A 22,703-nucleotide genomic window follows, 5' to 3' on the forward strand; every position below is an offset into this window, starting at 1 on the left:
TTTCAAACGCTGAGGCTATGTCTACTCTACAGGGTTTTTTTAGACAAAACAGGTATTTTGGGGTGTTCTATTGACAGAACTTGGCACCTTTTTCGACAACCTTCTACCTCTCCCCAACACATCTGTTGACAAAAATGCTGTGGGGATGCTCTGGAGGGTACTCTGTTGACAGACAGGGCTTCAGGATCATCAGGTAGCCCTATCTACTGTGCTTCTGGTTGGCCGTATTGTTGAGAGGTGTCTGAGCAGTCCAGTCACTCTGTCAACAGAACAGGTCTCTCTTTCAATCCACTTTTGTGTGTGGTTGTACTCTGTTTGCAGAAGTTTTGCCAGAAGATCTCTTCTGATAGTGACTTCTGTCGGCAGGCTGCTGTTGTGCAGACATAGCCTAAGAGATCTAGTCTCTGAACGTTTCTGGTGTTGAGCACTAAGCCATCAGTATTCATGGGGTAGGGGCAACAGCAACCCATAGAGTTCACTCCTCATGATTGTGGCTGTGATAAATCACCGGGGCTATGTCTACACTTCAGAAAAACTTCAAAATCGACATGCTAATGGTCAAATTGGAGAATACTAATGAGACACTGAAATGAATGTTCAGAACCTCATTAGCATGCTGCCAGCCATGGCACTTTGAAAGTGCCATGTTTTGCTTGCGCGCGGCTCGTCTACATGGGGGTCCTTTTCGAAAGGACTCTGCAAACATTGGAATTTCCTTATTCCTATGAGCACAGTTTAAAAGTATCTCATCCCTATCAAGCCTGGCAAAGGTAGCAAACTACTGTAAGTCCAGAGAGATAGGTGTGCTATTCTATATACTATAAAAAAAAGCAGTCCAGTAGCACTTTAAAGACGAGCACCAGCACCCTTTTAATCAAACCAGCTGACAGAGGGGGTGCTGTTGTCCTCATGAATAAGTCAGACTGAGCAGGAGGCAGCCAGACAACTCTCCAACACCACATTTTACAGACCTCTGTCCTCTGATCCCACTTTGGAATTCCAAAAGAAATTACAACAACTACTTAAGGAACTCCCTGCTGCTACTCAGGACCTTATTCACTCAGACACACCATCTGAGCCCCAACCTGGATATTTACTTCCCAAAATCCACAAACCTGGAAACCCCGGACACCCTATCATTTCAGGTATTGGCACCCTTACCACCAGATTATCCAGTTATGTGGACTCTCTCCTCAAACCCTATGCCACCAACACTCCCAGCTATCTCCAAGATACCACTGACTTCCTGAGAAAATTACAAAACATCAGAAAAGTTCCTGAAAACACCATCCTTGCCACCATGGATGTAGAGGCTCTATACATTAATATTTCACACGAAAACAGATTACAAGCAATCAGGAATACTATCCCTGATGTCATCACAGCCAATCCGGTGTCTGACCTCTGTAACTTTGTTCTCACCCACAGTTATTTCCAATTTGGGGACAATTTATACCTCCAGATTAGAGGAACTGCTATGGGCAACTGCAAGGCCCCACAATATGCTAATATATTTATGGTTGACCTGGAACACTGATTCTTCAGCTCTCATCCCCTATTACTCCTCCTGTACTTACAATACATCAGTGACATCATTATGATTTGTACCCATGTTATAGAGACTCTAGAAGAATTCCACAGAGACTTTAACAATCTGCACCCCACCATCAACTTATGCCTCTACTACTCTACGTGAGAGATACATTTCCTGGACACTACAGTACAAATCAAGGATGGCCTGATCAGTACCACACTCTACTGGAAACCCACTGGTTGCTATACTTACCTACACGCTTCTAGGTTCCATCCTGTACACACAACTAGATCCATTGTTTACAGTCAAGCCCTTAGGTACAATCACATTTGCTCTGATCATACTGACAGAGACTGAAAACTACAAGCTCTCTACCAAATATTCATAAACCTGTATTACCTACCAGGAGAAGTAAAAAAACAAATCGACAGAGCCAAACGAATACCCAGAGACCAGCTACTCCAAGATAGGCCAAAAAAAGCCAAGAACAGAACACTACTGGTCATTACCTACAGCCCCCAAATCAAACCACTTCAACACATTATTGAAGACCTACAACCTATCCTTAATCAGGATGCCACACTCCAGAAGGCCCTACGTGACAGGCCTGTTCTCTCCTACAGACAACCTGCCAAACGTATGAGGATTCTCACCAACAACCACAGTCTATACCGCAGGAACACCAGTCCTGGAACTTTTCCGTTTTCAACTTTGTCTATGTATCTATTCTGGAGATACCATCAATGGACCTAACCGGGTTATTAACAGAATCACGGGCACATTCTCATGTTCCTCAACAAACATCATGTATGCCAGCATGTACCAACAATGCCCAGATGCCTTGTATATTGTACAGACTTCAGACTCTCTTAGACAAAGAGTTAATGGGCATAAAACAGACATAAAAACACTCCTGATTCACAAACCTGTCAGCCAGCACTTTAATGGAGTGGGCCATTCTGTTAATGACCTGAAGGTTTGCATCTTACTGAAGAGGAATTTTCACACTACTTTGGAAAGAGAGGCTGCTGAACTTTCTTTTATATTCAAATTTGACACATTAACATGTGGTTTGAACCATGATGGAAATTTTCTAGCTCATTATAGGGACTCTTTTGCATACTTGGCTTTACCTAATTCTTAACTCCCCAAACTCCCGCCTTCTGCCCCTCTGCTCTCTGATTTGCTCACCTTTATAATATTTTTCTGATTTGTCAACCTTGATTACTATTTTGGTTCTCTGTGCCTTAAATATTGAGTCTGTTTTGGTATGGCTATGATCTGAAGAAGTGGGTCTGTCCCATGACAGCTCATTACGTAATAAATTATTTTGTTAGTCTTTAAAGTGCTACTGGACTGCTTTTTTTTTTTGATGCTGTAAGTCCAGTTAGTATTTCCTAATGGTATTTTCAATTTAATTGAGGGTGCTCAGACACCGAGATTGGTATAACATAAGAGGAAACTGCCCCTTATGGGTCATCCCAGACTTATGCTTTGGGATGTTTATAAAGATGTAAATTACATACATAGATGATTATATTCATATAATACATAATAATTGAATTGTAAGAGAGGAGTCTGAACCAAAGCCTATGAACTGAAAATTACCACAGTTCTGAAAAAAGTTTGGGTCTGGTTCAGAAGTTTCTGTTTCTGACCTATTTCTATTAATTGCCTGATAGCTCAATATAGTACAATACTTCCTTAAGAACAAGAACATAAGAACATAAGAATGGCCATACTGGGTCAGACCAAAGGTCCATCCAGCCCAGTATCCCGTCTGCCGACAGTGGCCAATGCCAGGTGCGCCAGAGAAGGAGAACAGAAGATAATGATCAAGTGATTTATCTCCTGCCATCCATCTCCTGCCCCTGTACTGAAGGCTAGGGCACCATACTTTACCCCTGGCTAATAGCCATTTATGGACCTAACCTGCAAAAATTTATCAAGCTCTTTTTTAAACCCTAATAGGCCGTGTCTACATGTGCCCCAAACTTCGAAATGGCCATGCAAATGGCCATTTCGAAGTTTACTAATGAAGCGCTGAAATGCATATTCAGCGCTTCATTAGCATGCGGGCGGCAGCCGCGCTTCGAAATTGACGCTCCTTGCCGCCGCGCGGCGCGTCCAGACGGGGCTCCTTTTCGAAAGGACGCCGCCTACTTCGAAGTCCCCTTATTCATGGGAATACATGGGAATATTCAAATCTGACACATTAACATGTGGTTTGAACCATGATGGAAATTTTCTAGCTCATTATAGGGGCTCTTTTGCATACTTGGCTTTACCTAATTCTTGACTCCCCAAACTCCCGCCTTCTGCCCCTCTGCTCTCTGATTTGCTTATTCATGGGAATAAGGGGACTTCGAAGTAGGCGGCGTCCTTTCGAAAAGGAGCCCCGTCTGGACGCGCCGCGCGGCGGCAAGGAGCATCAATTTTGAAGCGCGGCTGCCGCCCGCATGCTAATGAAGCGCTGAATATGCATTTCAGCGCTTCATTAGTAAACTTCGAAATGGCCATTTGCATGGCCATTTCGAAGTTTGGGGCACGTGTAGACGTAGCCATAGAGTCCTGGCCTTCACAGCCTCCTCTGGCAAGGAGTTCCACAGGTTGACTGTGTGCTGTGTGAAGAAAAATTTCCTTTTATTAGTTTTGAACCTACTACCCATCAATTTCATTTGGTGTACCCTAGTTCTTGTATTATGGGAAAAGGTAAATAATTTTTCTATATTCACTTTCTCCACACCATTCATGATTTTATATACCTCTATCATATCGCCCCTCAATCGCCTCTTTTCCAGACTGAAAAGTCTCAGTCTCTCTAGCCTCTCCCCATATGGGACCCATTCCAAACCCCTAATCATCTTAGTCGCCCTTTTCTGAACCTTTTCTAATGCCAATATATCTTTTTTGAGGTGAGAAGACCACATCTGCACGCAGTACTCAAGATGTGGGTGTACCATAGTTTTATATAGGGGAAGTATGATATCTTTTGTCTTATTATCTAACCCTTTTTTAATAATTCCTAACATCCTATTTGCTTTACTAACTGCCACTGCACACTGCGTGGATGTCTTCAGAGAACTATCCACTGTAACTCCAAGATCCCTTTCCTGATCTGTCGTAGCTAAATTTGACCCATCATGTTGTACGTGTAATTTGGGTTATTTTTTCCAATGTGCGTTACCTTACACTTACCCACATTAAATTTCATTTGCCATTTTGCTGCCCAATCACTCAGTTTGCTGAGATCTTTTTGTAGTTCTTCACAATCCCTTTTGGTTTTGACTGTCCTGAACAACTTGGTGTCATCTGCAAACTTTGCCACCTCACTGCTTCCCTCATTTTCTAGATCATTGATGAACAAGTTGAACAGGATCGGTCCCAGGACTGACCCTTGGGGAACACCACTAGTTACCCTCCTCCATTGTGAAAATTTACCATTTATTCCAACCCTTGTTTTCTGTCTTTTAACCAATTCCTGATCCATGAAAGGATCTTTCCTCCTATCCCATGACCGCCTAATTTACATAAAAGCCTGTGGTGTGGGATCGTGTCAAAGGCTTTCTAGAAATCTAGGTATATTATGTCCACTGGGTGCCCCTTGTCCGCATGTTTATTAACCCCTTCAAAGAATTCTAATAGATTAGTTAGACACGACTTCCCTCTGCAGAAACCATGCTGACTTTTGCCCAACAATTCGTGCTCTTCTACGTGCCTTGCAATTTTATTCTTTACTATTGTTTCTACTAATTTGCGGGGTACTGACGTTAGACTTATCGGTCTATAATTGCCAGGGTCTCCTCTAGAGCCTTTTTTAAATGTTGGCGTTATATTGGCCGTCTTCCAGTCATTGGGTACCGAAGCGGATTTAAAGGATAGGTTACAAACCACTGTTAATAACTCCACAATTTCACATTTGAGTTCTTTCAGAACCCTTGGGTGAATACTGTCTGGTGCTGGAGACTTGTTACTATTCAGCTTATCAATTAATTCCAAAACCTCCTCTAATGTCACTTCAATCTGGGAGAGTTCCTCAGATTTGTCACCTAAAAAGGCTGGCTCGGATTTAGGAACCTCTGTAACATCCTCAGCCGTGAAGACTGAAGCAAAGAAATCATTTAATCGCTCTGCAATGGCACTGTCTTCCTTGATCGCTCCTTTGATATCTTTATCGTCCAAGGGCCTCACTGCTTTTTTAGTGGGCTTCCTGCTTCTAATGTATTTAAAAAATATTTTACTATCATTTTTTGAATTTTTGGCTAGCTGTTCCTCAAAATTGTTTTTGGCTTTTCTTACGACATGATGACACTTAATTTGGGAGTGTTTGTGTTCCTTTCTATTTTCCTCACTAGGATTTGACTTCCACTTTTTAAAAACTGCCCTTTTCTCTCTCACTGCCTTTTTAACATGGCTGTTAAGCCATGGTGGTTCTTTGTTAGGTCTCTTACTGTGTTTTTTTATTTGGGGTATACATTTAAGTTGGGCCTCTAGTATAGTGTCTTTAAACAGTTTCCATGCAGCTTCCAGGGATTTTAGTTTAGTTACTCTACCTTTTAGTTTCTGTTTAACTAGCTTCCTCATTTTAGTGTAATTCCCCTTTTTGAAATTAAATGCCGGAGTGTTTGACCGCTGCGGTGTTCTTCCCAACACAGGAATATTAAAAGTTATTATATTGTGGTCACTATTTCCAAGCGGTCCAGTAACAGTTACCTCTTGGACCAGATCCTGCGATCCAGTCAGGACTAGATTGAGAATTGACTCTCCCCTTGTGGGTTCCTGTACTAGCTGCTCCAAGAAGCAGTCATTTAAGGCATCAAGAAATTTAATCTCTGAATCCCGTCCTGAGGTGACATGTACCCAACCAATATGGGGATAATTGAAATCTCCTATTATTACTGTGTTTTTATTTTGATAGCCTCTCTAATCTCCCTTAACATTTCAGCATCACTATCACTGTCCTGGTTAGGTGGTCGGTAATATATTCCTAATGCCATATTCATATTAGAGGAATGAATTGTTATCCATAATGATTCTATGGAACATTTTGATTCTTTTAGGATTTTTGCTTCATTTGATTCTATATTATCCTTCACATATAGTACCACTCCGCCACCCGCACGACCTGTTCTGTCTTTCCGATATAATTTATATCCCGGTATGATAGTGTCCCACTGATTGTCCTCATTCCACCAGGTTTCTGTGATGCCTATTATGTCAACTTCCTCCTTTGATATGAGGTACTCCAGTTCACCCATCTTATTAGAAAGACTCCTAGCATTTGTGTAAAAGCACTTTAAAAAACTACCACTATTTATATGTCCGCCTTTCACAGACGCGTTGGATTTTTTTATATGCGATTGTTTCACATCTGTTCTTGCCCATGTATTATTTCCCACGTTCCCTATCTGACTAACTTCTAGGGAATCCCTATCTATGGAGCGTCGTGTGAGAGAAGTGTCCGTCCGATCCAGGTGCTCCCCCGCACCAATCGGCTTTCCCCCACCTCTTAGTTTAAAAACTGCTCTACGACCTTTTTAATGTTTAATGCCAGCAGTCTGGATCCACCTTGCTTTAGGTGGAGCCCATCCTTCCTGTATAGGCTCCCCCTACCCCAAAAGTGTCCCCAGTTCCTAATAAATCTAAACCCCTCTTCCCTACACCATTGTCTCATCCACGCATTGAGACTCTGAAGTTCTGCCTGTCTATCTGGCCTTGCACGTGGAACTGGAAGCATTTCGGGGAATGCCACCATAGATGTTCTGGATTTCAGTCTCTTTCCTAGTAACCTAAATTTGGCCTCCAGAACATCTCTTCTACCCTTCCCTATGTCATTGGTACCAACATGTACCACGACCACTGGCTCCTCCCCAGCACTGCCCATAAGTCTGTCTAGATGCCTCGAGAGATCCGCAACCTTCGCACCAGGCAGGCAAGTCACCATACGGTGCTCCCGGTCATCACAAACCCAACCATCTATATTTCTAATGATGGAATCCCCCACTACTAAAACCTGCTTCTTCCTAACAGCTGGCGCTCCCTCCCCCGGAGAAGTATCCTCGGTGCGAGAGGATACCATAGCACTCTCTGAAAGGAGGGTCCCAACTATGGGATGGTTTCCCTCTGGTCCCATTGACTGCTCTCCTTCCCTGAGCCTTTCATCCTCCGTAACAGCATCAGGACTGTCAGATTGGAGGTGGGACAGCCCTACTATGTCCTGGAAAGTCTCATCAACAGACACCTCTGCCTTCCTTAGCTCCTCCAGTTCAGCCATCCTGGCCTCCAAAACAAGCACTCGGTCTCTGAGGGCCAGGAGCTCCTTGCATCGAGCGCACACATACGCCACCCGCCCACAGGGTAGGTAGTCATACATATTGCACTGGACACAATAAACAGGATAGCCCCCACTCTGCTGCTGGGCTTCTGCCTCCATTTCCTACTCTAATTATATAAGAGGGTTTGATTAAATGTTTCAGATAGAGGTTGTTATAAAGGATTTAAGTTTAAGGGCAATAGAAGTCACTGGCTCCCTCCAAGCTCCCCCTCTAAATTCCCCTCTCAAAACTCCCTCCTGTTAGCACTCACCCTGTTCGCAAGCACCCAGTCGCAAGCCTTAATGAAGATCTCCACAAAGTGGGATCTGACAATGACAGGGGAGGAGACGTATCAGGTTAGACAGAGTTTGGAATCACCTGGAATAAATGTATTTGGATTGAGTGGAAATCATGTGAAATGCCTAATGTTTTCAGCTGCTTCATTAGAAGTTTAATATGTACCTGAAGCTCAAAGCAAAACCCTAGAGAGTTTGACTCTGAGAAGATCAAAACAGAGAAAAACATTTTTGCCCAACTCCTTATAACCTGACATCTACAGGGTTCACAGTAATGTATATTGGGGCCAAAGATAGGAGGGAAAGCTTAACAGGCAAATCTACTTAGGTGACAGTAGAGAGAAGGGAGTAAAAACAAACAAACATCTTTCAGTAAAATGTACACTTTTCATTTCTAATGTGACATTGTGGAAAAACTTATATTTCACAACTGATTTAGAAGGCAAGCAAGACTGTTAGAATCCAACTTCTTTTTTTTATTTTTTTGCCACAAACGGTGAAACTGAGACCTCATTGAACTTCACATTGAGATCTGGTGCCATCAGCCTACTTGCCTGATGTTTGTAATTTTTTTTTTTAATTTTAAAAATGCACATGTTGCAGAAGGATTTTTTATGTAGATGATTCCAGCATCTGGTGTAAAAGACATTAATATTTAATCATGCCTGTGCCATCATAGGCATTGCTTCTTTTTAATTAAATGCCATAACTTAAATGTGCTCAGCTTGATTGAACATCACTGCCAATACTAGCAAGCAGCTTTTCTTTCAAACTTGAATAACGACTTTTGCAAAACTTACGACATTAAATGACAATACATTTAGGTAACTTGGGTATGTCTATGGATAAAGTTAAAACTCAGATGTATACCTGTTGCTACAACTGTCTTTTAAACATCAGAGAAGGCAAATATACTAGTCTTCAGTAAATTGCATGGAGGTTTTGAACCATGTGAGTGGCCTGCCCCTCTTCCTAGGGATGAACATGGTACTCCTCTGACCCATGTTCCATGTGAATGGGAGCAGTAAGGACACGTTTGACAGCAGCACTGTCCTGAGGAGGAGGTGGGGCCTTGTGCAACTCTGCTCCAATTGCTCAGGGGCGCAGCTTAGGGAAAACCCTTCCTGTGCTGCAGGCCCCGCCCCAACCCCACTCTACCCTAACACTGGCTACTTAACCCCTCCCCAACCAACTGAGCCAGGGATTACCTGGGGTGAGGTGTGGTAGTGGCAGTAGAGGCAGCAGCAGGGGGTCCCCATAGCCCCCGCCCACATTCACCTTATGGGTGGTGGGAACGGCAGCGTGCTCTGCTCTGCCCATCCAGCCCAGTGAGCCCTGGTGCCGCCTGCTGCTGTGTCCTGCCCCTGATAAACCCTCCCTTTTCCCATCCATAGGACAGTTGGGGTGGCTGCCGTGCTCCCCCCCACAAAAGCTTGAGGTGTGGGGCAGCCACACCAGTTTTTTTCTATGGACAGGACAGCTCAATTTGGCAGTCCCCTTCTCTCCTTCGGCTCCCAGGTGTCTTTTTTTGTGCTCCCCGAACAAGGTTGTTTTGTTTTCTGGTAGGCTGGAAGAGAGAACATTTGGGCAGAGGAAGGAGTGGGAATGTCAGGCAGCTATAGACAGCGCAGGCTGTAGGGGAGGAAAATAGTTATGGAAAGGGAGAGCTGAGATGAGGTTGTTCTAGTTTTTGAAGTCTGTCCGCTTGTTGTTCGTCTGTATTTGTGAACTGCTTTGGTTTCCCTCAGAAATGGTGGCCGAAGTCACAGCCATTGAATTGTATTTTTCCCTGAGGGCGAGAGGGGCTGCACCATCCCCTCTCCACTCCGAGACCCTGTTCCCACTCTGCGCCTTCCCCTGAAGTCTGCTCCACTCTTCTGCTGAGGCCCCACCCACTGCTTGCGGCTCTTTGCCCTGTCCTGAGCACCTTCTCCCAGATGCCAAACAGCTAAGAGGTGTGGCTGGTGGGTGGTGCTGAGCACCTACTATTTTTTTTTTCTTCATGTGCTTGAGCTCACAGAGTTGGCACCTATGTCTGAGGTGATATCTTTGACTGGACCAACTTCTGTTGGTGAGAGAGAAACAGACATTTGAGCCACATGGAGCTCTACTTCAGGCCCTTTGGGCAGGCACTGATTTTTTCTTCCATGACAGTACATAGCCTAACACACTGGTACTCAGCCCTGGTTGGATCCTTTAAGGTGTTACCAGAATGCAAATAAGTAACACCTCAAACATTAATTTTATACTTCCCAGAGTTGCTGATCCCATCCAAACAAAGAGAGACTTACTTGGTGTGGAAACCTTCTACGGTTCCTCCACGTGAAAGCAAACTTCACACAGAGGCTAGAACAAACAGTTGTCAGAAGTTTCTGTGGGAAGATATCTTCTGACAAAACTGCTGTCGACAGATCGTGGCCAGACTGCCAAGAGAATTGAAACAGTGATCTGCTCCGTCACCAGAAAGCGGCTGGACTGCCCGGCCACTGTCTCAACAGAATGGACAGGCAAAAACACAGCAGACAGGGCTGCCTGGTTTCCCAGAAGCTCTGTCTGTTGACAGAGGGAAACCAGGAATATCCAGACTGGCTTTCTGTCAGAACGTTCTCGACAGAAATGCCGCATTCTGTTGATTTACTGTTGACAGAATACCTTGGGAATGTGAATGATCTGTAAATACACCCACCTTTGACCCTTTTTTCTGACATTCTTTCAGAATGTTAGGTAAGTTATTAGTCTCCTTAATATTTGCTGTGAAATGTGTAGAAAACTGCTTGATTTAAATGGCACCTATGGGCTCTCTGGGGGCAGTTGCCCACTGCAATATAAATATGTATTCCTGCTTAAGGAAGTGTGTGTGTGGTGGTGGGGATATTCTGTTCAATTATTATTGGCTTATTGATGAGAAAAAACTCCACTGTATGCTAATTTTTTAAATTCTACATCACTGATATTTGCTGCAAATTTGGCCACATTTAATATTCACAAAAATATTCCTGCAATTGCCAGTACTATAAAGACAAGAATTGCCAGTGTGCCAGTTTAAGGTAATGCAGAAAATTGACAACATTTTGAATTATTCTAGCATTCTGGGATCTTATATCAAACATACACATGTGCCTATATGTGAATGTATTCATAATATGAGTGTACCATGGTGTGGTATGATACAAAAGCTTTATCAGCATGACAAAAGGAGAAATGAGAGACCTGCCAATATTTAGATTTTCAGATTAGAGATCGTGAGTCCTGTACACCATACTATAAATACATGAACTAAGAGGGTAAGGGAAAGAGATGGGGAAATACATTAATTTGTTTTCCCAGATTAAAAAAATAGAGAAGCGCCACTTGTCAACAGGATTACGTTAATAGTTGTTCCTAAAAAATGTACTGAGCATACAAACTCATACATTTCCCCACCATCTGCCCTGAGATTCTTTCTGTAGAAGGGTATTGATATGGAAGAAAATGTGTTGCATAGCATATGGTTGCAATTCATATCTGGATCAACCACACACGTAGCAATAGAATAACACTTTCATTTACCCCAGGTCAGGGTCTCCAATTGGGCTATACAAACTCCCTAGCGTCTACCTTTCCCACCCCTCAGCACAGCTAGATATACTCATATGTTGCTTCACACCATTGTAGTCCCTTACTTGGGTCACTCCAAGCTGTCCACACATTCTGAGGCCAGCATGAAATATGATCTCAGATTGGTGGGTCTTGTTGTATAGTCTCAGCTGTCCTGTCTGGGCTCTGGGCTGTACCTCTCTGCAAGCACCAGTTCAGCAGCACTAATTTAGCAGCTGTGCAAGCACCAGTTCAGCAGCTTCTCCAGTCATCTCCTAGATCAGACTGTCTCTCCCTCAGCTCTGCTTAACTGCTGTCTACTTCTTCTCCTGCTTCTCTTTGTTCTCTCTCCTTATCTTTTCAGGGCTGCAACTCCTTATCTTTTCTATCACACTTGCAACATCTCGTTGGCTCAAGCCCTCCCCGGTGGTCTCTAATTAATTCTGTGTCCTTGTTTTGGAATGGCACTCCCTACAGCCACACAGGAGATATGATGTAGAAAGAAAGAGGCTCTATACAGTCCCACAGTTGTCATGATGTAAACATACCTGTCCCCCAGTGGTGGACATACCCTATGGCTTGGCCAACCTCAGCCTTGCTGTGTCAGTCGGAAAGGAGGAATCCTCAATCTTTGAGGACTTTGGGGTGCTAATGCCTTGTTGGGCTCTTCTCACTGCCCTCGAGTCATGCTCAGGTGCCTCTTCTCTGCTCTGCCCTTCTCTAAGCTCTGTGCTAGATTTGGGTCCCTTTTACCTGGGGCTCCCCAATCCTCCTCAATGTTCTGTTCTGCTGCCTCAAGACCAGGCCCATGTGCAAGTGCTTTCCCTGCAGATCCCCCAGTGGTGGGGGCCCAGTAATTCCTTTCATCCCTGCCTCGTGGCCACTGGATACAGATCTTGTCCTCACAGCCCATTCTATAGCTTGGGCTCCAAGTGGCAAGGTCTGAGCATATTGCCTTGGACTACCTTCTCCACTTTATCTGCTGACTCCGCCATCATCTTGTATTGGAGTGGACAAAACTGTGTTCAGTTTGGAGCATCAGGAGCCTGGCACCAGCTTAGCTGTCAGAGCTCCGTTTCTTTGTCTCTTGGTCTTGCCATATATTAGCAGCTGTGATCTTGTTTGCCTAACAGAAGTCTTGGCAATGCTTACTGACACAGTCTGCCGTTCCCTGAGGTCCCCAGGTGGATGCCCTTGGTAATGTCTATTGGCAGTCAGTCATGCTTGCCAAGCATCAGGAAACAGAGAGTGTACTTCATGGAGGTGTGCACTAGATTACATAGAGTTCAGCTGCAAGAAGTAGGGAGCCCAGCCCCTCTGCCACATCTCTGAAAGGGTCCTGAGCCATGCTAACAGCATCTCATTGGGTCACTTGCCCAGGACATTAAATGTTGGGTGGTAGGCTATCATCCTTAGCTTGTGGCTGCCATACTAAGAGCACAATTCCTTAAATATCAGTTACTTGAATGGCATGACTTGGCTTGTGAGCACCACAGAAGGGTAGCCATAAGGCTGGACAAAGTAGTGCCAGAAGGCTTCTGTGGTTGTTCTGTCTGTGATTTCCCTAATGGATATGGTGACCTGGAATATGACATAATGATCCATGATGGTCAGGAATTCAGAAGAGGTGCTGTGGCTTGGCTCTACCTTCAAGAGGTCTGGTGCTGACAATTCAGGGGCACACTGATTCTTGTTAACTGGAGGGGACAGGGGGCCCTCTCCCCACCTCAGTGTTAGGTACCTGGGTGATTTATGGGTGGTAGACACCTTTGAAAAATAGGTTCTTAAATATACATTTAGGAACGTGACTTTGGTAATTCTGTTTTTAAAATGTTGGCCGTCAGCTATATTGTACTACTATGTATATTTAGCTGGGAACTCATATCTCAATTTATTTTTAGTGTTTGATGGAGCAGCTGTGAAACACTACAGGATCCAAAAGGAGGATGAAGAAGGCTTTTTTCTTAGCAAAAAGAAAACTTTTAAGACATTGAATGAATTTGTTGACTACCACACCACTTATAGTGATGGCCTCTGTGTAAAGCTCAAGAACCCCTGTATAAAGGTAAAGCTAATTCTATATTGTGCAAAAAATATATTTTCAAACTAGCCTTCTAGTTAACAGTCATAAGGTTCTAGGTTGCAATATGATGACTTGCTTCTTTGATGAAGTTGTATGGATAGCAAAACTGTTTTATTCTTGAGGCCAACACATTCATAATAAAATACTCTGACATTTTGAACAAATAATTTTGTGGCTGGAGGAAAAGAATGTGCCAACTTATGATTTATGAATATCTCTGTTTATTGAGATAAAATCACCAAGTTCATAACTCTAGATCTATAAGAATTACTGAGACAAAACCATCAGGTTCATGCAAGGAATATTTAATTGTTCACAAACTCTTGCAAGGGGTGTCGATTTTTTAAAAAAAATAAAGGGGGATCTTTGACTGATTGTAGAGTTTTCAAGATTTATTCAATGTCAAGTAACTGCTTCTTTTTCATTTCAAAGTATATTTGAACTCAACTAATTTTTTTGTAATATCAGGTACCCAGGATGTGGGTAGATGGTTTTTGCAATCTCTTTTATGTTTTTTCTTTATCATTAATGTGTTCTGTAAGGGAACTATTCCTCATAGCTGCAACTTTAACTGACATTTTAAGACAAAGGTGTATTATACACATTGCTGAAAAAAATAGCAAAATATCTAATGTTTGTGTTTGGTTCTTTGCACCAGATAAAAGTTCCTGCTCCTTTCGATTTGTCATACAAAACTGCAGATCAGTGGGAAATAGACCGAAATTCTCTGAAATTGTTGAAAAAACTAGGTTCTGGTCAATTTGGTGAGGTGTGGGAAGGACTATGGAATAATACCACTCCGGTGGCAATCAAAACATTAAAACCAGGTATGTCATATATTACTCTTAATTACTAATCTTGTCAGACTGTAGCAAGAGCACACTTTCATGTTTTGTAAATATTCTTTATCAGAAAATCAAGGTATTTAGTGATCCTGAAAACCTGCATCTTGTGGATGATAGGTAAAATTAAATTTGTTATTTTGGGATCTTTAAATATTTCATGACACTTTATACTAAGGTTTTATATCCAGTTTACCTAAACTCCCACTGCTCTTTTGTTTGTTCTTCAGTTTTATACACACACACACACACACATGCTCCCATCCCATCATATAATGTTTTTGGCACAGGAAAGCTGACATATGTCACCCCAGAGGTGGCTGCATTTCATCAGCAGGTGAAGCAATCATGATATTTATAATCTGCGAAAATCCTTCTGGTTTATAAGAGCTCTATTGCTATAACAATTTATTGTTACAGAATCTGTATTTACATTAATTTCTCTGTTGTTATTCAGAACACTAACAAAGTGACATTTAAATAATGATTGGAAATGTGATCAAAGTTTATATATTTATGACATATGCTACTAGTTGCTGATGTTTATCTACCATATATACTTGTATGAATAATGAGGCATCTGTTTGACTTCTGTTTATTTTTAAAATTAGGTGAAAGTATCCTTTGCAGTGTAAAACAACAAAACCATCTACCAGCAGATGGCACAAATTGCACAAATAAGAAAACCAAGCATAGGCAGTATACACTATTTAAAAGAAAGAATGTATGTTTTCTTAAATTCAAAAGGATATGTGGGGTTCTAATGGCCCTGATTTGGGAAAAATTGAGGAGCCTAAGACTTTAAGCTGTGTGCAGTGACTTTCCTCTTTTTCACCTTTTTTTTTTTTTTGTATTCAGGAATGACAATAACATATATTGTCTCTATCCTTCAAGAGTACATAAACAGTAGGCTCCTAATAATGCATCCTGGCTTCTGATTTATGATACAAGTATAGTCTGTTATCAGAACCTTCACTGTGAACACAAGAGCTATAGAAGACATCTTATAAACAAAACAAAACAAAACAAAAAAAGCTTAGTGTAGCTCTGTACTACCAAGTTTTATTGACAAAATTATGTCAATACCTAAAAGTCAAAACACTAGCTCCCTTTGTTGACAGACCACATTCTCATTGGGAGCACCATCCTCACTTGAGCAGGTGTTTCTTCTTCAGTTTTTCTGTTTATGTTTGATCCCAGTCAGAGGAAATGGCTGTTGAGATTGGTTAAACACTTGCAACTTCATACTGATGGTTCATCAATCCCAGAGGCCATTTATTGCTACATAGATAAGAAAGCAATAAAAGACAATCACATAAATCAAATCCTGCACTAGATTTGTTAAAGCAAATTGAAAATTGTACACCATAGTTAAAGTTCTGTAGTTTGTGTTCCAACTTTGACAATAGTAGAAGCATGACAGTATGGACTACTGGAAGACTTCATTTCTGATACTTAAAATTAGATCAGACAAAACCACAGGTAACATATACACTTGTTTGTAAGATGATCCTCCCTGCCCAAAATGGATAGGCAAAAATGGCTAAACACTATGACTGTTTCATAAACCTATATTTCAGGGAGTGGCAAACTTCATTTCTCAGATAACCAGAGTAAGCCGCTCATGCGCTGGGATGTTTTGTTTACCTAGAACATCGACAGACACAGAGCCAAGTTTAATGAACTATTTCGTGAACTGGAAACTGAAGGATGTTGAGACTTTTTAAATAAGTACATTAGAATGATATGAGAGTTTAAAATCAGTAAATTGATGCTGATATTTAAAACAGTGACTAATTCTGAAGGTATGTGAATACATATTTGTTCATTTCTTATAATAGGTTTTTCATTTTATTACATTAAGATTATTAAAGCTTTTGCAGTCAAGTAGCACTTGAAAGACTAACAAAATAATTTATTAGGGGACCTTTCGTGGGACAGACCCACTTCTTCAGACCATAGCCATACCAGAACAGACTCAATATTTAAGTGACAGAGAACCAAAAATAGTAATCAAGGTTGACAAATCAGAAAAAAAATATTATCAAGGTGAGCAAATCAGAGAGTAGAGGGACAGAAGGTTGGAGGGGGGTGTCAAGAATTAGATTAAGACAAGCATGCAAAAAAGCCCCTATAATGACCCAGAAAATTCCCATCCCAGATCATACCATGTGTTAATACGTCAAATTTGAATACAAAAGACAGCTCAGCAGCCTCTCCCCTCAGACTGCCGTGAAAATTCCCCTTCAGCAAGACGCAAACCTTCAAGTCATTTACAGAATGGCCCACTCCATTAAAATGCTGACTGACAGGCCTGCGGACCAGGACCACCTTCATGTCTGTTCTGTGCCCACCAACCCCCCGTCCAAGAGAGCCCAAAGTCCACCCAATGCACAAAGCATCCAGGCATCGCCAGCACACAACAGCACACACGATGTCAGCTGAGGAATATGCCTGCAACTCTGCGAACAACCCTGTCAGGTCCAGCGATGGCACCTCCAGAACAGACCTGTGGACAAAGCTGGCAGTGGGCCCCACCGCAGAGAAAAGCTCCAGGACCAGTGCCCCTCTGGCACAGACCATGGCTTTGGGTGAGAATGCCCACAAGGCTGGGCGGCCATCTGCAGGAGAGAACAGGCCTGTCACCCAGGGCCTCGTGGAGTGTGGCAATGCTTAATCTAATTCTTGCCTCTCCACCTTCTGCCCCTCTACTCTCTGATTTGCTCACTTTGATAATTTTTTTTCTGATTTGTCAACCTTGATTACTGTTTTTGGTTCTCTGTGCCTTAAATATTGAGTCTGTTCTGGTCTGGCTATGGTCTGAAGAAGTGGGTCTGTCCCACGAAAGCTCACCTAATAGATTATTTTGTTAATCTTTAAAGTGCTACTTTACTGCTTTTTTGTTTTGATGGTATATAGACTAACATGGCTTTCTCTCTGTTACTAAAACTTTTGCGTGTTTCTTGTGACTCCAAATTTTAAAATACAGCAGGGTCAGCAAACTGGTATGCCCAGATGTTTCATGTACCTGGAGCATGAGCAGGCATGGAGCCCTTCAGCTTCCAGTGACTGCAATTTGGGAGCTCTGCGAAGTGGCACGGGCTGAGGGACAGGTTAACCGCCACTTTCCACAATTCCCATTGGCCACGACTGGTGAACTGCAGCCACTGGGAGCTGAAGAGCTCCTTACCTGCTGACACAAAACTTCCAAGTGTGCCAGGATCTTACCCTGACAAGCTGGAAGCCAATGTTTTAGCTGACCCCCACTCTTTAATGATTTACTTTTTTCCGAAAAATTCAGTTTATGAACAAGTATATGCAGTTATATACTATAGCTATTGTTCTGCTTGGGCTAAGGAAATGGACAAATTGATTCAATTCATCTTCTTAATTTTTTATGGTGTACACCACTTCATGTTTAGGTCAGTGGAAAGAATCCCCCTGGCTTCCCGGAGGGGGGTTTGGACCCTGTGTTTCTATAATTGATATAGCTAATACATTGTCACACTATTCTACAATAAAGACAAAGCTTTCTGATAAGAAGATACTATGTTCAGAATACTGTAGTGTATTTTTCTTAGGGATTAACTTTTGTTGTAAAATGTCAACCCCTTCTCTGAAACATCCATGTTTCAATCTCCTAGCACATTGGGTTTCTGAAGCTTACTTTCATAACATCAGCAACTTCACCAGACACCGATTTAAATAATTTAAAAGACCCTAATTAGAGGGAAAAAAGCTTACTTTGGTACTAATAAAAATGCAACAGAAGCCAGATGTAATTTACTTCATCTTAATATAAAGGCAGTTGGGAAATGGCCTCTATAGTTCATGAGTCTTGACTCTAAGGTGACTATATTCTGGTATATTAATTCTTCACACTTAGAATACAGAAACATAATGGTCTTCATAACTACATAGCATTTAAAGCCAAAATTGGCCATTATATCACCTGGTATTTCCTTTTCTGTATCACAGACCATTAAACTTCACCTAGTTAGCCTAGTATTGAGCCCTGTGACTTGTCTTTGGGTGCCTTTCTGAAAGTTACGCTTCAGTCAGTCATGACCTGAAGGCATAAAATGACGGCAAATCTCTTATTAGTTTGTTATAATGGCTAATCACTTTCACTGTTAAAAAATGTGCCTCGTTTCTGTTTTGAATCTGGGTTTTATTACCAGGCATTGGTATACCTTTCTCTGGCCGTGTCTACACTAGCCAAAAACTTCAAAATGGCCATTTGCATGGCCATTTCGAAGCTTACGAATGAAGCGCTGAGCTACATATTCAGTGCCTCATTAACATGCGGGAAGCCACGGCACTTCGAAATTGATGCGGCTCGCTGCTGCGCGGCTTGTCCAGACAGGGCTCCTTTTTGAAAGGATCCCGGCTACTTCGAAGTCCCCTTATTCCTATGAGCAGATGGGAATAAGGGGACTTCGAAGTAGCTGGGATCCTTTAGAAAAGGAGCCCCGTCTGGACGAGCCGCGCAGCGGTGAGCCACGTCAATTTTGAAGTGCCACAGCCACCCGCATGCTAATGAGGCGCTGAATATGTAGTTCAGCGTTTCATTAGTAAACTTCAAAATGGCCATTTGCGTGGCCATTTCGAAGTTTTTGGTTAGCGTAGATGCGGCCTCTAATCCACTTTAATACCCAGTACTTACTCCATATAAAGAACTTATAATCAAGTCATCTCTCAATTTTTAAAATAAACTAAGATGATGAATCTCTTTAAGTTTTCCCACTGTAAGGCATTTTCTCCCTCTCTCAGATCACTTGGGACTCTGTCTTTCTTAAGCGTACTCCAATTTTTCAACAATTATTTTCAGAAATTACCTTAAAAATGTTGAGACCTTCCAGGCCAAAGAAAACTAAATTCCCAGAATGCTACAGGTTGTGGTACTGGTGAACTTTTTCCTAAGCCAATCTCCCTACATGATGTTAACAAGCATTGTAATAGTGGAAGTGTTGGGTTTTGGGGGGATTCTGGGAAAGGGGGTGAGGGGAAGGAAGTATAAAGCTGGTCTCTTGTACAAAATCAATGGGTAGTTTAATTCTCACTCCCTAAATTCTCCCTGCAATTTCAGTTGCATGCTATATTCTTCCTCCTCAGTTCCTATCAAACTGTTGCCTGATGTTGTATGTTATTAATAATATTCTGTATTCCACAGAAAGGGGCTAGGTTTCAGCTATATTTATTGTGTACAGTAATGGAGGATGAAAGGTCATGTGTAAGATATTGTTATTTTTATGTGATAATGATTACTAGTCCTGACACTTGTAAACTACCACCAGATGACAACGAGTGAGCACTAAACTGAGCTTATGCTGAGCCTAATCATGCATTATTATTTACAAGTCAGATATATGGAACAAAGGGGAAAAAAAGAGATGTAGTTAATGTGAAGCTGTTTACTTTGGAGTTAAAAAGCAATAGTCCAGGATTAAGCAGGCAGGTGTATATAATAAAAATAGAAAAGTCTTAACATAATTATTAGTGTTTATAGAACATTTAAAAGTGAGCAAAAATTGATGGTTGATGGTAAAAATAAAGAAAGTAGAGGCCGTTCAGCACGGTATGCACAAATCATAAAAAGTAAGAATTAGGGGTGGTGTCAAATATATAAATTGAGAAAATCCTTTTTAAATCCAATAGATTCAGAAGCATCTATATTGTTATACATCTATCAAGCTTTTACTCAGTTTCATATAAATCATAAATAAGAAGTTGATGTTTGCATGTTGAAGTGGTGCACATATGCAAATTTGATGACATAGAAAATGTGGGGTAAGAGTTTCAAAAGCGCACCTTGACTTACAGTCCCAAGTCACTTTTGAAAATATTACCCTAGGGTCCCTAGCATGAATGGAACTATGCTGGGTACAGAAATGCAGTAACATATCACAGATCTGGCCAAGCTTCTCCTGCTGGACACGCAGACTATGGTGAGGGGATCCAAACTCAGTGTTCAATATGCCTTAGCTTGTTGGAACTGTTGGTGCTGGGTCTGGTTTTGGGCCTCAGGGAGCTCACTCCAATACAGACCTTGCTGTGTCTGAAACCTGTCTTGGCAGTGGGGCCTCCTGTGCTATCTTCCTCAAGTCTCCCCAGTGACTCCTGCACATCCCAAAGAATGCCATCAAAAGTGTAAGCATTCTGAATTGGTGTTTACCTCTTCGGGGCACATGACAGTGAAAGTAAACAGACACACAAAATATGCACAGGATTCTAAAACACAGTTAATCTTTACTTAACATCACGAGCTATACACAATAAGTACACTTGTAAGCACTCCCTTCCTCAGTTCCCTCAGCATTCTGTAGAGTGTTTCTGGGTTTAAACAGAATTATCTCTGGCGCATCTAGGACTATGCCCTTGCAGCTTTGGGTTTCTCATCAGAATCAAGGAGCTTGCTCTGGTCCAGCCAGATTTACTTAACTTTTCTGGTGCTGCTGTTGCACCAGAGATCCCTTCTGCGAAAGCATGCCTATTGTCCTCTTCTCTCCTGCCCACAGTGTCTTCTGCCACTCAATAGCCTTCCCTTAATCCTCCTAAGCCCTTTCAACCCATTGCTTTCTCCCCACTGTCTCTTTCTCTTGTTTGAGAATTTTCCAGTCTTTCCATGACCTCCATCCTGCAGACAAACTGGCACAACGAGCTTCAGCTGATCTCCTTAGCATCCTCATTGTTTAAGCAGAGCCCCAGGGTAAAAGTTTCAAAAGCATCTCTTGTCCCTGGTCTGGTAGAGACATGCTGTACCCTAGGTCAGAAGCAGTTAGCTCCACTTCCAGAAATCCTGGATACAGAAATGTTAAAATTATAACATCATAAAATCAATCAGAATCCATAAATTGTACAGATGAATTTTCCAGACTGTCACAGATCTAACTTCATAGTCAAAAATATTGGTAAAAGAAGCCAAAGAACAGAATAAAAAAAGAAAGAAATGACAATAATCGGGGGAGGGGGAAGGGGCATGAAGGATAAATTAAAGGTGATGATAGAATTTCCAGTGCTGACCTATTAAGTGGATCAGAAGAGGAATCCATATGGATTCTGAATCAGTTTTCCTAGTGGTTCGGAAACTGATTTTTGATCCTGTCAGTGGTGGATTATGGAACCTTTCAAATGTCAGGATGCTTTTTCTATAGTCTTTACACAGTGGTTCCATTAAATGCACTGAAAGAAACAGAAGATTCCTATTTATACTGGAGGTTTTTGATCAAAGTTGTAAAATGCTTGTGAAACATCTTAAATATCTTTTATTAATTAATCAATATTTGAAATTCTTTTAGGTGACACCAGCCTCATTTGTTAGAGCAGCACAAGCTGTCATGTCTTGTTAATTGTAACTATTTATATGCTGCTTTGACAACAACTTTGCTGTGTTGCTCAGCCGCTCCCTGGTATCGTGTTGACCTTTTTTTTTTTTTCTTCCTTTCCTATGAGATGGCAAATCTTGACTCTTTCCATTTCAATCCATTTCATCCCACAATGACTATGCTGACAGGCCTTTAGTCCAGAGGGCTTAGAAGTATAGAATTTTGTTGGAAAAAAAGAAGCAGTAATTACAACAGTTCTAAAAGAAACATAGTAGGAGCAGTTTCTTTCTTCAGAGATTTGCCTGTTTCCTTCCTTGTAGGTTTCCTTATCTTTGATTCTGCCTAACCAATGCCTGTGAGGTTTTTAGGCAATTATAGGTAAGAGACACAACAGGTACTCAGCAGACTTAAGTTTTTTTCTGAGGTGCAGCAGAATACAATAGAGTTTTCTTGGACAGTGAATGCAGTAAGTCTTGGAGTTATCATTCATGCCATAGTCTGGTCTTATTGATTCCAACTGTCCATGAGGTATCAGAGACTCAATATACTCCAGTGGCTAAAGCACTAGACAGGAGATGCTATTTCTCTTTCTGGCCCTGTCAATGACAGCTGTGTGATCTTGGGCATGTCACTTTACCTCTGTTTGTCTATTTCTCTTCGCAGTCATTGTTTTTTTTTAGATTGCAAGGTCCCTGACAATGTTTATGTCTATACTGAGCTCAATAGTTCTTCT

General features: G+C 41.8%; 1 protein-coding gene across 1 annotated transcript in view; it reads left to right on the forward strand.

The window, feature by feature from the left end:
- FRK (fyn related Src family tyrosine kinase) overlaps positions 1 to 22,703 on the forward strand; it is a 72,153-nt gene that overhangs the window by 31,285 nt on the left and 18,165 nt on the right. Inside the window, exons 3-4 of the mRNA XM_074990714.1 lie at positions 13,622 to 13,785; positions 14,462 to 14,630. Coding sequence (XP_074846815.1) covers positions 13,622 to 13,785; positions 14,462 to 14,630 — 333 coding nt within the window. The remainder of the gene's footprint in view (positions 1 to 13,621; positions 13,786 to 14,461; positions 14,631 to 22,703) is intronic.

The sequence above is a fragment of the Carettochelys insculpta genome, chromosome 3 (assembly GCF_033958435.1).
Source record: "Carettochelys insculpta isolate YL-2023 chromosome 3, ASM3395843v1, whole genome shotgun sequence".
NCBI lineage: Eukaryota > Metazoa > Chordata > Testudines > Carettochelyidae > Carettochelys > Carettochelys insculpta.